Below are 15,186 nucleotides of genomic sequence, written 5' to 3'. Positions count from 1 at the left end.
TAACATTAGCAACCAGTAGGTTGAGCTTACAAATAGTATTGACTTTACTTGACAAAAATGTTTTTCAAGTTGAAAGTGCCAAGTGCCCATGCATAAAAATAATTACTCCTCAGCCTGTGGTTTTGTGCCAAGTGTACTTGGGAAAATGTATTGTTCAACTCAATTTGATTAACTCTTGTCATAGATTTGTTTTTATTTACATTAATGCTACACTGGAATATTCAGTTCATTAACTTCTAATTTAGCTAAAACAAAGAGGAAAACTGTTTTCCTTGCAAATCTTGACAAATTTTCAAATGGCACAATAGTTGAGGTTTGGTAATGTACATTTTATTTTGTCATGAGAAATACACTTAAGAACTTAATATTTTTATCATGTTTTTTAAAATTTCCATAATGGTTTGCTTTTGAAATCATGGATGGTCACATTTAGTTAATCTTGCACTTGAATGCATTTAAAATTTGAATATGGTAAGTTGTATGTTGTTTTCTGCTTTTAAAAACCAATATTTATTTCCAGGATCCTGAGAAATCCCTGATTCTAATAATTTGTACTGGTTATCGCTCACTTTTGAACACATATAGACACTTTCTAATACCAATTCTTGGGGGAAAAGAGGTTGAATACACTCTACTGCTTTTAAGAGCGTTTGAATTAAAAAAAAAAAGAAATTGTCTCAGATAAAATTAAACAGAATGATAGCCTATAACTTCGTTATTTATTTATTTTTGGCTGCATTTGGTCTTCATTGCTGCACGTGGACTTTCTCTAGTTGCAGCAAGCAGGGGGCTACCCTTGGTTGCAACGTGCGGGCGTCTCTTTGCGGTGGCTTCTCTTGTTGTGGAGCGCAGGTTCTAGGCACGCGGGCTTCAGTAGTTGTGCCTCGCAGGCTCTAGAGTGCAGGCTCAGTAGTTGTGGGCTTAGTTGCTCCACGGCATGTGGGATCTTCCCGGACCAGGGCTCGAACTCGCGTCCCCTGCGCTGGCAGACGGATTTTTAACTATTGCGTCACCAGGGAAGTCCCTCTAACTTTGTTTTAACACTAACTTAAAAGAAAGCTAGACTTGCCCTAAATTGAAAGCAGTACTTTTGCTTTTAAAAAGATATTTTCATATGGGAAAAGAATCTAAAAAAGAGTGGATATATGTATATGTATATGTATAACTGATTCACTTTGCTGTACAGCAGAAACTAACACAACATTGTAAATCAACTATACTCCAATAAAAATGAAAAATATAAAAAGATATTTTCAATGTTCTGTTAGTTGTTAAAAAGTTGTCAAAGTGTGTTTTGGGGACCTTTCTGTATCTTCACCCTGAAAAAGGAAGTTCACACAAAATAACTTGGCTTTGTTAGAGGGCAAGAAAGAAGTATATCAAAATGAGATATATATAATCAGTTCAAAAGTTATCATCTGCATTAATGTGAATTTTGTAGAGTTTTGAAAATAAATCTGGCAATATATGTTTGAAAAAAGTATATACATACTCCTGAACTTTGTGCCACCATTAGAAATCTATCCTACAGAAATAGAGGTACCAGTCTATTTGGGTATATGTACAATAATATTTATTCCAGCATTGTTCATGGAAGCCAAAGTAAAATAATACTGTAAGAAGGTGAGTACCCATCAAAAGATGAATAATTGAATATATTATATATCTATACCATGGAAAATCATTTAGCTGCTAAAAGAATGAACTAAAGCTATGGAGCTATACAAATTGCCTAGAGGAAATTATATAGGTATTGTTGAATGGTAAATTGAATTTATAATGAGATCTCATTTTTAAAAAAAAACAAAAATCATATACTTATTATACATACGTACATTTATATGCCCATATATGTTTGTATATGATTAAATATTCATGGAAGGAAGCACGGAAGAATACATATTAGCTTATTTACATGAGCTCCTTCTTGAGGGCTCTCATAGTTTCCCCAGAAAGCAGACTCAGATAGTGATTGGCATGCAGGAAGTTTATGGAGTGCTCTCAGGGTCAACCACTGAGGGAAATGAAGGAAAGTAGATTAAGCTGAGGGAGGGACTGGGCTGTGATATAATCACAGCAGCAGCTCAGCTGATCCCATGGAGACCTCTGGAGCTGGGATGTTCCTGCATAGTCATTCATAACTGGAACAAGGGAGTCATTTTGCTCTGCATTCTCTATTTGCCTTCCTCCTCCTAACCCTCCACACTGACTAGTCATTGGATGTGGACTGCCCCCAGGAAGGAGGTGTGATAGAGCTACAGCTCTGCTCAGCTGAAGGTACTTCTTAGAAAGGAGGATTCAGCTGTGAGCATCCACTGTCAACATTCCCAGCAATTGAAGGAATAACCGCTCTAGTCCTGAAAGGGGTAAGGAAATTTGGTTGGCACACCATAACATTCTCTAAAGGATAGGGTGAAGAATAATGTGGTTGAATGGGGAAGGAGAGAGGAAGAGGTAGCCGTACAAGAGAAGAGAAAAATAGTTTTAATAAAAGCATGGAAACAAATGGTAAATGTGCATCAATACTGCAAGTGGTGTGGGAGTAGCAATGCTATGAAAAATTCATAATGTTTTACCTAGAAAAACCTTCCAAAACCTTTCTTGACCCAATTTTTGGGGCTATTTTTGCTTTTCAATGTACCGTATTTTCTTTGACAACACTGAAGGGATAAAATGCTCAGTGAAGAAGGATTGAGAAGTAAGCTTAAAGATTTTATTTTCAGAAGGAATAAATGTCTGATGAAGGAAATTACATCATGATGTTTACTTATTACAGTATTTTGGCTATGGTAACTATTCTTACAAAGATGCTATATTTGGAGAAAAAAAATTGTCTTGGGAAAAGAGGTAAACATGTTGATAATTTACTGTTCCTTAATGTATCATAGTAAGGCTCTGAACTACTTTAGCTCGACTTTATATACAGCTTTGTAGTTTTCATTTATTGAATAGCTATCATATACCAGGCAGTTTATTAGGCCCTGGGGGACTAGAAACTACAGACTTAGTGATTCAGAGCCTTGTAGGAAAGGCAAACGAATAATCAATCACAGAGTGATAAGGCTATGGTATAGACAGAGTGTATGGGAGCTCAAATGACTACCCAAACCAGAAGGTTGCAGGCTGAGGATGTCAAAGCTTTCAGGAAGAGAATACTTCTGAATTGTGGGTGGATACTGGGGCAGGTGAATAATAAGGAAGAAGATCTAAGGGTAAAAAGGGCACCATCAGGGAGCTGTAAGTAGTCCAGTATATTGCAGTTGAGACTGTAAACTGTACGGATTGGGAAGAGGGTCTAAGTCTTAAGAGACCATGTTGGAGAACCAAGCAGGAACAAGATCATAGTTAGGATCCTGACAGGAAACACAGGGCACAAATAAGATAATTTGAAGAGAGTATAATAAAGCATCTATGTATAAAGAAGTGGTTGGGGGGTAGGGCACAGGTTGGACATTTCCACCCTAGACCTAATACAGCAAGAGTTAGAGGGGCTTATTAGAGCCTGGAGACAGATGGCTAAGTAGAGGGAGCCGCCTTTCTCACAGGAGGAATGTTGCAAACCTGCAGTGACATTGAAAAGAGGGAGCTGGGAGAACAAATAACTTGATGGGACCACAGGGAAGGTGAGCCCATTGTTATGTCCTTGCAGGTTAGAATGGAGAAAGGTGAAGAAGAGCAGAATGCAGTTCTGGAGGGGCAAACAGAAGATCTCTTCCTTGCATAAGTGACAGTTGCAGAATTGGAGATTAAGTAGGAGGTAAGTAGATGAAAAAGAGAAGGAAGCAAATGGAGCAACATGGCAAGATTCTGTGGCAGGAGTGTGCATGGTGAATATAGAGACTAAAATAATGCCAGTACAGCTAGGGTATAGAGAGCAAAGATGTGGGACATGAAGTTATAAAGGCAGACTATACAGGGCCAGTCCTGCCAAGTTAAATACTTGTTATATGACCTTTAAACATTTTTTTGGCAGAACATTAACTACTCCCTTACTGTTGGTTATAAATGTAAAGGGAAATGAAAAAAAATGGTAAAACCAATATTTATTTAATACTCTGAAATTTAAAACATTAGAAACATTGGGAATTAAAGTGTTTTATTTCTTTGAAAAAAGTGTCAACTGTAGTTTAATCAGCGTTTGCCTTTTTCTTCTTATAATGTAACAGCATATGGGAATATGGGACAAGAATCTTTTTTTCATGTCTTAGTGAATTGTCATACTCCTTTAAAAATTTGGATTCATTTCCAAAATTCTATCTTTTGCACTTTGAATGTTGTGAGATATCTCCAAGAGTTCTTTAAATGAGAAACTTTTTGCGGGTGTCACTTCTCTGGGATATCTTAATCTTTTTCGTTGTAACTGCTCATTTAGGACAATGAGTTCTAATAATATCCAATTTCACTTCTAGTAGTATTGCTTTCCACTTCTTTCTTGCACTTTCATATTTTGACCAATTCTCTCTTCAGATTATTCAATATTATAAAATGTTACTGGGTTTGTCACTGAGAGACAAGGAGACAACACAACTATGTGCTTTACTATCTGAAGGTAAAGTGAATGACAGATGTACAATGACCAATCACCAACAGGCTTTAAAAGAGTTGACATGATTGGTAACTAATCATGATGTGCAGCTGCCATTTATACAGTGATTTGTAGACTAAAGAGCTATCAGCAAGTCTGTCCTTCATGCAATTTATTCACAGTAAATGTACCACGGTAACTAAAATTTGAACCATTTTGTTGAGGGACTGTTGTTATTTAAACTATATTAACTGAAATTCATACATTTGAAACAAGGTGAAGCCAGGACTACCTATGTATTTAATCAATGGCTAAGCAGAGAGCAAGAGGAACAAACAATTTTGGGAAATGTATTAGGGTAGATATAAAGAGGGAAATATGTGTCCTCTTCCAGCTTTGTATTTGGATTACTTCTTAATTTAATGTGGGACACAGTATACAGAAATGCATCATATGTGCTATGCTTAGAAGTGAGTAAAATTAATAGAAGCTCTTATTTGCTACATTTAAATTTTATGATTTTTTAAAAGGTGATAATTTCAAGTGGTTAAAATTTCAGGAGACAGAAAATGCTATACAATGAAAAAAGTCTTACTAGCACCCCTTTCCCAGCTACCAGGTTCTCTTCATTGAGGGCAACTGACATTATCCTTTCAGAGGTAGTCTTTGCATACACAAGCAAACATATTCACAAACACACTGACAAAATTTTCTCCCTTTTTAAAATATCCATTCTGAGCAGCTAATATTTATTGAGCATTTGCTATGTACCAGACAATGTGCTGAACTTTATATTCTCTATTTCATTTAGTTCCCCAATAAACTTTGAGATAGGTTGTTATTATGGCAGAGGGAAATCCATCTCCAAAAGTTTAACTTCTTTTCCCAAAATCATGCATTTGGTATGTGGTGGAGCAGTTATTGTCATGTAAGTATTTTGAATTCTCAAGTGCAGGCTGTTAATTACCAGACTACACTATCTAGGATCTGTGTATAGGTCATGCAATACCATTTTATTAGTCTAACAGTCCTTTTACGGTACAGGAAATTCTTTTTGCTAATTCAGTCTATGAAAATATGGTGCTCAGGAGGTTTAAGAAAGACTGAGGTTTGTCCAAAAGCATTAGATATCTCTCTCAGGAGACTGGCCACCATCTGTACTGGGAAATTGGCCAGGTTGCTTGGAAGGAGCCCAACCCTGAGTGCATGTCTATGGTCTGTTCTCTGAGACTGTCAGGCAGTCCCTCTCCCTGTTGGGTATTGGCATTCCGTCTGACACTCAGCAAGCACGGGAGCATGCACACACACACACACACACACATGTACACACACACAAACATATTATTTTGTTCATTTATTCATTCCAAAACAAATATACCTATTAAGTGTCTTAAACTTGCACAATAGAAATATGAAGTTTAGGAAAACTAACAACCCGTGCCAAAGCCTGTGCACCTTCTTGATTTCATAAACTGTGTGTTGCTTGGCAGTTTATGCTTAACAGTCTGTTGTGAGCAGAAATACTACCCTGGTCAGGTCTGGTTAGCAGTTGTGCGTGTTTTCTAGTTGTCTGCTTCCTGAATGTGTCTTTGGAGCACTCTTGGAGCGTCTCATGCTCCCTTTTCTCCACCATAGACACCTTTCACCTTCGTTTGTTACAGTGGTGTTGCTGAATGTTTTCTCTGATGCTTTTATTTGAGAGTGGAAAGCTTGAAGGTGAAGTTCAAATTTTTAAAAAGTCAAGTGAGCTTTATTGGCTTCAGGAACTCTGGGTCAAATTTCAGTAAGGAATTTACACACACACACACACACACACACACACACACAGACACACACACACACTGTTCTGAGATATCTTGTCATGCAGACTAAGTGCTTCTCCAAGGAAGCTTTTAAATGAACTGCACAAAACCTGGTTAAGAGTTGAATGTGAAAGATGATGATTTTCAATAGCTGCTAATGTTAGGGGGAATGTACTGTATTTTCCTGCAAGTCTGAAGGCCTTGGATCTTGGCATCATTTGGTGTTTGTGCTCAAGAGCAGAACAATGTCTTATGATATTTAGGGGTTTGGAGTCATTTCTTTCTGTAAACTAGATTTTTGTTTCAAAATCTGGTCTCCACTTGGCTCGACTCCAGGTGTATGCTTTTTGATTTGTAATTTTATGAATATTAGACAAAGAGTAAAGATTATATCCCATCTGTAAAATGACTTATATTTACTATTTTGTAATAAGATCTGATAAATGAAGTTAATTAAAATATTTCTAGATAGAAATAGCTGTATATCAGTAGATGACCTCATTTGCTACTTTTGATCTCGGGTGGCCTCAGCCTGCAGCAGCTTGAAGCAGGATTTCGGTTCCTGGCAGAGATTGAAGTTAGCCTGTGGCAGTGAGAGCACTGAATCCTAGCCACTAGACCACCAGGGCCAGTGACCAGTGGTAAGGCCCTGGCCCTTCAGCTGTGTAGAAATGAATTTCCACATAGAGACAGAAATCAGTGAAACAAGTAAAGTGTTTATTAGGAGGAAAAAGAGTACGTGTGGATAGACACACGGGTGGCCTCAGACAGAGAGTTTCGCCCTCGTGGTAGTTTGAATCACTTTTATGAGACATTTCTTCTGGGTTTCCTTTGGCGAATCATCTTGCTTTGCCTGGTTCTGAGTCCGTATTTGGTATATCTGAGGGTCCTCCCATGTGTGAGCATGCATCTCTTAGCCAAGATGGATTCTAGCAAAGAGGCCTCTGGGTAGGTTGACATCACTTACTATGGGGTGGCGTCCCCTCCGTTTTTGTTTTTGTTTTTGTTTTTGTTTTTTTGCGGTACGCGGTCCTCTCACTGTTGTGGCCTCTCCCGTTGCGGAGCACAGGCTCTGGACGCGCAGGCTCAGCGGCCATGGCTCACGCGCCCAGCCGCTCCGCGGCATGTGGGATCTTCCCTGACCCTGACCGGGGCACAAACCCGGTCCCTGTATCGGCAGGCTGACTCTCAACCACTGCGCCACCAGGGAAGCCCGCCCCCTCCCTTTTTGACCTGCAAAGAGTGTTTCTGCACATGTATAGTTGGGAAGGTCTCCTTGACTCTGAGAATGAGAAACATGTGGTCTCTTATCTGGGCAGGGCTGAGCTCCTCCTCCTCTTCATCTTGGAATATCTGTCCACAGGGGACAAACTCCAGCTCTTCAGCCTGGGGCCTATCTATCTCCTGCCTCACTTTATTTGGAAGTTTGAGCTCAGCCAGTGTAAGTACACTCAATTTGCCCTCTTCTCATCTTAAAGTTTATGTTACTTTCTTCCTCTTTTATGCATTCTGTTTTCAGAGGACATGTCCTTGCAGATCATACCTAGGTTCTTTACCTTGTGTTCCATTCTCCACTGGAACCTCATTCTATCATTTGCTTCTCAAGTCTTTCCTTTTTACTACCTTCTTTTCTTGTCCCAAAAGCAATCACAGCCATCCTGTACCCTCTAGTATCTTCAATTACTTAAAAAAGAAAAAAACTTTTCAAATGAGAATTTTATATTCTGTTTACCTTAACTCCATGAATATGGTCTTCTGTCTCTACCACTCCTAAAGCCACTATTCTGAAATAACCAATGAGTTACGGAACTGCCAACTCTGATGGCCTTGTTTTTTTTAAAAAATTGAAGTATTGTTGATTTATGATGAAAGCAAACTAGTGGTTACCAGTGGGGAGAGGGGAGGGGGGAAGGGCAAGATAGGGATATGGGATTAAGAGACACAAACTACCGTGTATAAAATAAATAACCAACAGGGATTTATTTTACAGCACAGGGAAATATAGCCACTATTTTGTAATAACTTTAAATAGAATATAATTTGATGGCCTTTCAATCCACAACCTCATTAAGCTCTGCAGCATTTGATGGAAAATCTTTCTCCTTCCCTGGCTTCCAAGGCAAGTGTTGTTTTTTTGGTCTTGCTATTTTTTTGTTCCTTTTCTGTATCCTGTCAAGGCTTCTTAATCTAATCGCCCCTAAATATAGAGCTCCACTAATTTTCCAAGTGTCTATATTTGGACCCCTCTCTCCTGTCTCTCTTTTGTCTCCTCACTTTGTCAGTTCAGCCTTTTCAGTTTTACTTATGATCTCTATATGAATAACTTCCAGATTCACTTCTCTGATACTTTATGAAAGATGAAGACCAGGACTTCCAACTGGCTTCTGGATGTCTTCACTCACTCCCTCCCTCATTCATTCACTTACATTCACTGAGAACCTATAAAGGTAAGTACTGCTGTAGAGCTGTGGAGTTGGTAGTGAATAAAACAAAGTCCCTGTTCCACAGAACTTACATTCTAGTGAGAAAAGAAAGTATAAGCAAATACAAAAATGTGGCAGGTGGTGGTAATTGCTGTGGAGAAAAGCTGAGTAAGAAGATGGAGAGTGACGGGAAATGTGGTGACTAATTTAGATTGGATAATCAGTAAAGACTCTCCATAAAATGCCATTTGAGCAGAAACCTGAAGGAAGTGTGAGTGCAAACGATGTTCACATCTGGGGGCAAAGTGTTCTTTTCTAGCAGAGGGAATAGGCCTGAGGGGAAGAGGGAGAGAGAGGGAGAGATACCTCTTTGACCTCATTTTAAATATGTATCTTATAATCATACCATTTCTTACACTTTTACACACACACATACACACAAAACACATCTATGTTATGCATAGAGATGATATCAGGGTTTCAAATCACATAGGGCCTTGTGGGGCATGTTAAGGACATTGACTTTTGCCCCAAATGAGAGGAGAAGCCATTGAAGGATTTTGAATGAAGAAGTAACAAGATCTGACTTATACTTACAAAGAAACCCTTTGGCAACTTTGTGGAGTAATGATTGCACATGCTCAAGTGTGGAAGCATTTAGACCAGTCAAAAGTGTAACAGAAAATATAATAATGCAGGGGAAAAAAAGAGGAAAGTTTGTACCAAAGGGGCAAAGACAAGATTGTTAGCACTCGTTAAGATTCAGGATTTTACTGAAGGTCTGGTATAAGGTATAAGAGAAAGAGAGTAGTCAAGAATGACAGGGCGTTAGAAACTGGTAGAATGGAATTTCCTTTTATTATGAAGCAAAAGAATTTGAACAGGTTGTAGAGGATGGTGAAATCAAGTGTATAGTTTTGAACATATTAAATATGAGTTGTCTATTAAATATCTGAGGGGAAGTATCAATAAATATTTAGATATATGTCTGGAGGCAAAATCAAGCAAGCTATGTAAGCATGTTATTTGTCAATAGATTAAAAAAACCTAAAGTCACAGGACTGGATGAGATCTTTAGAAAACAAGTATAGATAAAGAAGAGAAGAGATCCAGATGTGAGGACTGATTCTGAATTGTTTAATGTTTAAAGTTCAGGAAGATGAGGGGGATTAGAAAGGGAGAGGGAGATAAAGAATAGTAAGCAAGGGTTTTAAGAAATAATAAGTCCTGCTAGCTGGTTGAGTAAGAGGAAGGCTGAGAAATGACCACTCGATTTATTATTATAGAAGTCACTTATGATCTTGACAGAAAAAAAACAAGGTTGGTGTGGTGAACAGTGAACACAGCCTTACTTAGGAGGAACCAAGAGAGAACAGAAAAATTGGAGACAGGAAGCAGAAATAACTTTTTCAAGAACTTTTGTTGTAAAAGAGAGCGTGGTAACTTAGTGTTTGCTGAAGGGAATGTAGGTCCAAAGGTGACACTTAAAAAAAAAAAAATTAGAAGAAATATCACAATTTTTGTTTCTCATGGGAACCAACTAATAGAAAGAGCAGAATCAATGATGCAAGTGAGAGAATAATTGTAGGTGTGATGTCCTTTTGCCCTTGAGTGTGTGGGAGGGTTGGGATTCAGGCACAGTGGGAGATTGGTTGGTTTTAGAGAGCAAAATAGATGCTTCAGCCATTGTAGCAGGACAAAGTGCTTTGTATGTGAATACAGATGCAAATATGTGATCAAGTCAATGAGGAGAAAGTGTGAAGTTCTCCTGTGATTACTTCTAAATTTTCAGTGAAATAAGAGGATTATCAATTGACAGTGGGGAGGGGAGGAGATCTAGAGATCTGAGATGAGAATGTCAAATAATTATTTAGGATAATAGCTATTGCATGTTTTTGACAGCAACATAGAATAAGAAATATCACTATCCAGGATGTAAATACATGAACACACACACACACACACACACACACACACGCACGCACGCACAAACTAAGAATTCAGGAGATAATATTCTTACTTCACTTACTTTCACTTCAGTTCTATTTTGTTAACAAAAGGTGAATAATAACTCACTAAATAATTTCATGACCCACTAATAGGTTGCAATATGCAGTTTGAAAGACACTCAACTAGAAGAATTGAAGAGGAGATTTTCTGCAGAAATGTAATAGCATTCCTGTGCAGCACAAAAAACTAGCTTAAGTATAGAATGTATAGTGAGACTGATCAGCATAATCAAAAGCAAATCATTAGGCACTGCCCCACCCCAATTATTCCTCCTATTGTGATTCCTATCATTTTTCAAGTCCTCTATTCTCTGGTAACACAGATTTGAGCTCTATTAATTTTCTTCTTTTACCCCATTTCTGAATTCTCTTCATTGAATCATTTGCAAAATTAAAAAGATTCTACCTCTAAGCTCTCACCAACATTTCCTTGTTTCTATACCCATTGGTTTCACCATGGTTCAGGACCTTTTTGCTTTCTTTTTATTTATATTTTTATTTTACTTATTATGATAATAATTGGTACCCATGATAAGAGATTTATTTAAAAAAGAACAAGTAGCTTAAGAAAATAAATATCAAACACAATATCACTAAGAGATTATCTAGCTACATTTGTTGGTATATATACTTCCATTTTATATTCATGTATTTTATATAATTTTCCCTGGAATTCTATATATATGCAATTATATAATGTAACCCTGTCTTGTAATAAGCTTATTTTTAAGATAACACATTGTGAATTTCTGTCCACATCATTATGTGTTTAATAAAATCATATTTAATAGCTGCAGAGAGTTCCCATGCATGCCACTTTAATTTAAGCCATTTTGTTGAGTTTGTGCAGTTGTGTGTGTGTGTATCTTTCAGATCTGGTACTGCAGGGTGTACAATTTCCCAAGGACCCCAGCTGCCGTGCTCTAAAATCCATTCATCTCTTAGTTCGTTGCAAGGCTGCACTTCCTGTGGGTCACTCCCAGTCAATAACTGAATGCTGGAAATGTACTTAAGCAGGCCCATTTGGACACTTAGGATTCCTCTGATGAGCGATTTTGGCTGGAGGTCTCCCAGACAGCCTTGCAGAAATTTCTGGAGCACTGCAAACCACTTTCCTTTCTTCCTTCCCTCAGAATCAGATTCACACGGAGTCTGAAGGCTCTCCCTGCTTCTCCCAGCTCTTTTCCCATTTTCTCTCAATGTCCTTTCTTTTTTTCCCCTAATAAATTTCTTGTGCACTTAATCCCATCTTGGCATCTGTTTCTCAGAGGACCCAAACTAACAGCAACATTGAGGTTGTTTTCAGACTTTTATTCTGTACAACTACACTTCTTATTGCTCAACACTTAAGCATAGCATTCTTCTGTTGGAAGCCCTTTGAAGCATTGCCACTGCTCACCAAATTGAACCTAACCCTTCCTTTTCACCTCCATAGTTACGCTCTAGCCCATCTTTCCAAACACCACCCAGCACTCTTAGTCTAGCCGAAGGCCCATTGACCAAATATTCTCCTACTCACTTTATTGCACCTCCCCCCTCCAAGAAAACATCTGCCCAGCTGATGCCTCCTTCATTCTGGATCCCTTCTTGAATTTTCCATCCCAGTATTCTTTCCACTCCATTTTAAAGGCCACAGGAAGGTGTTTTCTGCAGTGTATTCACTCGTTTTGGTATATTAAAATGGAGTCTGTATAGTCTTTTATCAGACATATCTGTATAGTTATATTATCATTGTTAAAACACATGCACAAAAAGCTAGCTGAGATTGGGTTTGTTTGGGAAACACTGAGCTAAACAAAAAATGATCCAAGATTTTTTGTTTGGTTTTTGTTTTTAATTTCAAGACTTCCCAGAGCCCTTAGAATGCTAACATACATTGTGACTTTCCAAGACCAACACTGATACCTTTTGTAGCTTCTCTTGAATTTATTTGATCACAAAATCCTTCAAAAACAGATCACAGATTTGAGAAATCTGGGACTGGAAATAGTTGCCAGTATATTGGGCACATTTTCAAGAGTCTGTAGTAAGATAATCCTTCAAAAACAGATCACAAATTTGTTATAGAATTTTGTATGTATGATTTTTAAGTATTATATATTCTTCATCTTGTTATAGTTCTTTGCATATTTATCTTACACATTTTCCCACTCTAGCCTTTAACATAAGGTCTTGAAAATAACAGGCATTTGTTGATTTAAATATCATGGAATTTTAGTGAAGGGTCATGGTCTGGAATGATGTTTGGTAACCAGAGAAATTTAGTTTGCATCTATTTCAGTAGCTTTTTTTTGCAGTCTTTTTTATACCATCTCATCCTGGGCTGGGAAAATTATTTTGATGGCTGGGCAAAAAGCCATTGTTAACGTGGGGCTACATACATATTCTCTACAAATCACTTTATTGGGACATTGTACCAGAAGAATATAAAAGGAAAGGAGGAACAATTGGTATAAAACTATGGTTTGAACCACAGATCTCTGTACACTGTCCGTAAAATAAGCCGAGGAAGCAGCTGCCTCTGGGTCCTGGCACACCCTGGGCGGTGGAGAAGGCAGCCTATGGGTTAGTTCTGATTGTTTTCATTTCCAAGGGTATGTCTGTCAAAAAGGAACTCTGCCAGGCCAGAATCCGGGGCTCCCATCTTAACCAAGTTGTGCACGTGGTCACCTAGTTGTTTGATAGACTTCACCTGCTCATTCAGATAGTGGGTTTCCAGGAAATCGCACAAATGGGGGTCACCTTTGTCTGAGGCCAGAGTGTGCAATTCCAGCAACGACTGGTTCACATTCTTTTCCAAGAGCAGAGCGCACTCCATGGCATTCAGCCCGCTTTTCCAGTCGTCCTGGTCCGGTTTCTTGATGTCCTGTAGGCAGATCTGTCCTCCCCGCTGGTTCTGCAGCCTCATCAGCTTCTCCGCGTGCTCGGTCTCCTCCCGGGACAGTCGAAGGAAATATCTGGCGAAGTTGTGCAAGGCCACGTCATCTCGGGAGAAGTAATAGGCCATAGACAAGTACACGTAGGACGCACAGAGCTCCAGGTTGATCTGGCGGTTGATGGCGGCCTCGGAGTCCGGGTGGAAGTTCTGGCGCACGCTGGAGGAGGCGCCGGCTGGTCCTGCTGGTCCCCGCGAGGACGCGGCTGCGGCCAGCAGGCGGCCGGGGGCGGCGGGCGGGGAGCCCCAGGGCCGCCTGGCGACCCAGCGCGGCGGGAGCGCGAAGCCGTGGCGCGCCCTGCGCAGGGACACCAACGAAGTGCTGATGTGCTTGGAGAGGAACAAGAAACAGGGCAGCATGGCCCCTTCTCTTTAGAAGTGGGGAAACTGAGGCCAGGCCGGCTCAGCGCGCCGGGGCGTAAGATCTGAATCAGAATGCAGCTCTAGGTGACGGCGACTGCGTCACACGCCCCTTCCAGAGGCACCGAATTCCAGGAGGAGGGAGGCTGGGGGCGCGCGCCAGTAGCGGTTGGGAAAAGGCAGATGACAGTTACAAACATTGCACCTGTCGTCGCCGAAAGACTTCTTCTCTTGGGTGTTTGTAATTTACTATTTCACATAAGTTAAAAGTACTGTCAAAAACTAGACGCTGCAAAAGAAAGGATGGAGCCAAGCCACACTTGCCCTCCCTCTCTGACCTTTTTCTGTCCAAGGACCAAGGGATGGGAGAGGCAAGGCAGTGAAATAGGGAAAAACAAAAGTCACCACCAATTCATCTGAGAGTAAATAAAGGTCTACACCCAAAGAGGATGTTTATAAATTGACTTTCGGGTTACTTTAACAAATTTAAGTATGGAAATAGTTGCCAGTATATTGGGCAGATTTTCAAGAGTCTGTAGTAAGATAATGCCTTCTTTTAAAAGGACATTTTTTTAGATACAAAATTTATCTTCATTGTAAACAATCAGATATATAAAATGTAGGAAGAATACATAAACTAGCTCTAAGCTTGTTACTTTGATGTAGATACATATCTATGATGTAGATACATATTTTTAAAAGGACAATTAAAACAATTTAAAATAGCCTTTGGTTTTAAAAGAATATATATAACTGTTGTAGTGTATTGAGAAAATGATAATTAACTCACAGAAGAAAATTCAAAACATTCCTAATCCTTCCTCTACCCAGAAAGAACCATTGTTAAAATGTTGATGTTAATTCTCACAGATTAAAATAACATAAAAAAATAGATATCGCAGATGCACCAAAGTAAATATACACACTTTTAACAGCTTATAGAGGTATAATTGACATAAAATAAACTGAAGATACTTAAAGTGTACAACTTGCTAGAGTTTGACATATATATATCTATATATATCTATATATCTATATATATATATATACACATCTTGAAATCATCACCAAAATTGAGATAATGAACATATTCATCACCTCTCAAAGTCTCCTCATGCCCCTTTGTATTTTG

The 15,186-nt window shown here is 38.9% G+C and overlaps 1 protein-coding gene across 1 annotated transcript; it reads right to left on the bottom strand.

The window, feature by feature from the left end:
* Window positions 1-12,847: 12,847 nt before the first annotated feature.
* On the bottom strand, window positions 12,848-14,169 carry FTMT (ferritin mitochondrial). The gene has a single exon (XM_019940928.3). It carries the CDS (start codon window positions 14,052-14,054, stop codon window positions 13,326-13,328), a length of 729 nt encoding a protein of 242 aa, XP_019796487.2. The 5' UTR covers window positions 14,055-14,169; the 3' UTR covers window positions 12,848-13,325.
* Between the last annotated feature and the right edge of the window lie 1,017 nt (window positions 14,170-15,186).

This window comes from Tursiops truncatus, chromosome 3 (genome assembly GCF_011762595.2).
Source record: "Tursiops truncatus isolate mTurTru1 chromosome 3, mTurTru1.mat.Y, whole genome shotgun sequence".
Lineage (NCBI taxonomy): Eukaryota > Metazoa > Chordata > Mammalia > Artiodactyla > Delphinidae > Tursiops > Tursiops truncatus.
Note: the sequence above shows the minus strand (reverse complement) of the source record. Positions and strands in the feature narration are given on the sequence as shown.

What these genes read in the sequence shown, in the direction of transcription:
- FTMT (XM_019940928.3), bottom strand. Translation starts at nt 14,054, where the DNA reads ATGCTGCCCTGTTTCTTGTTCCTCTCCAAGCACATCAGCACTTCGTTG.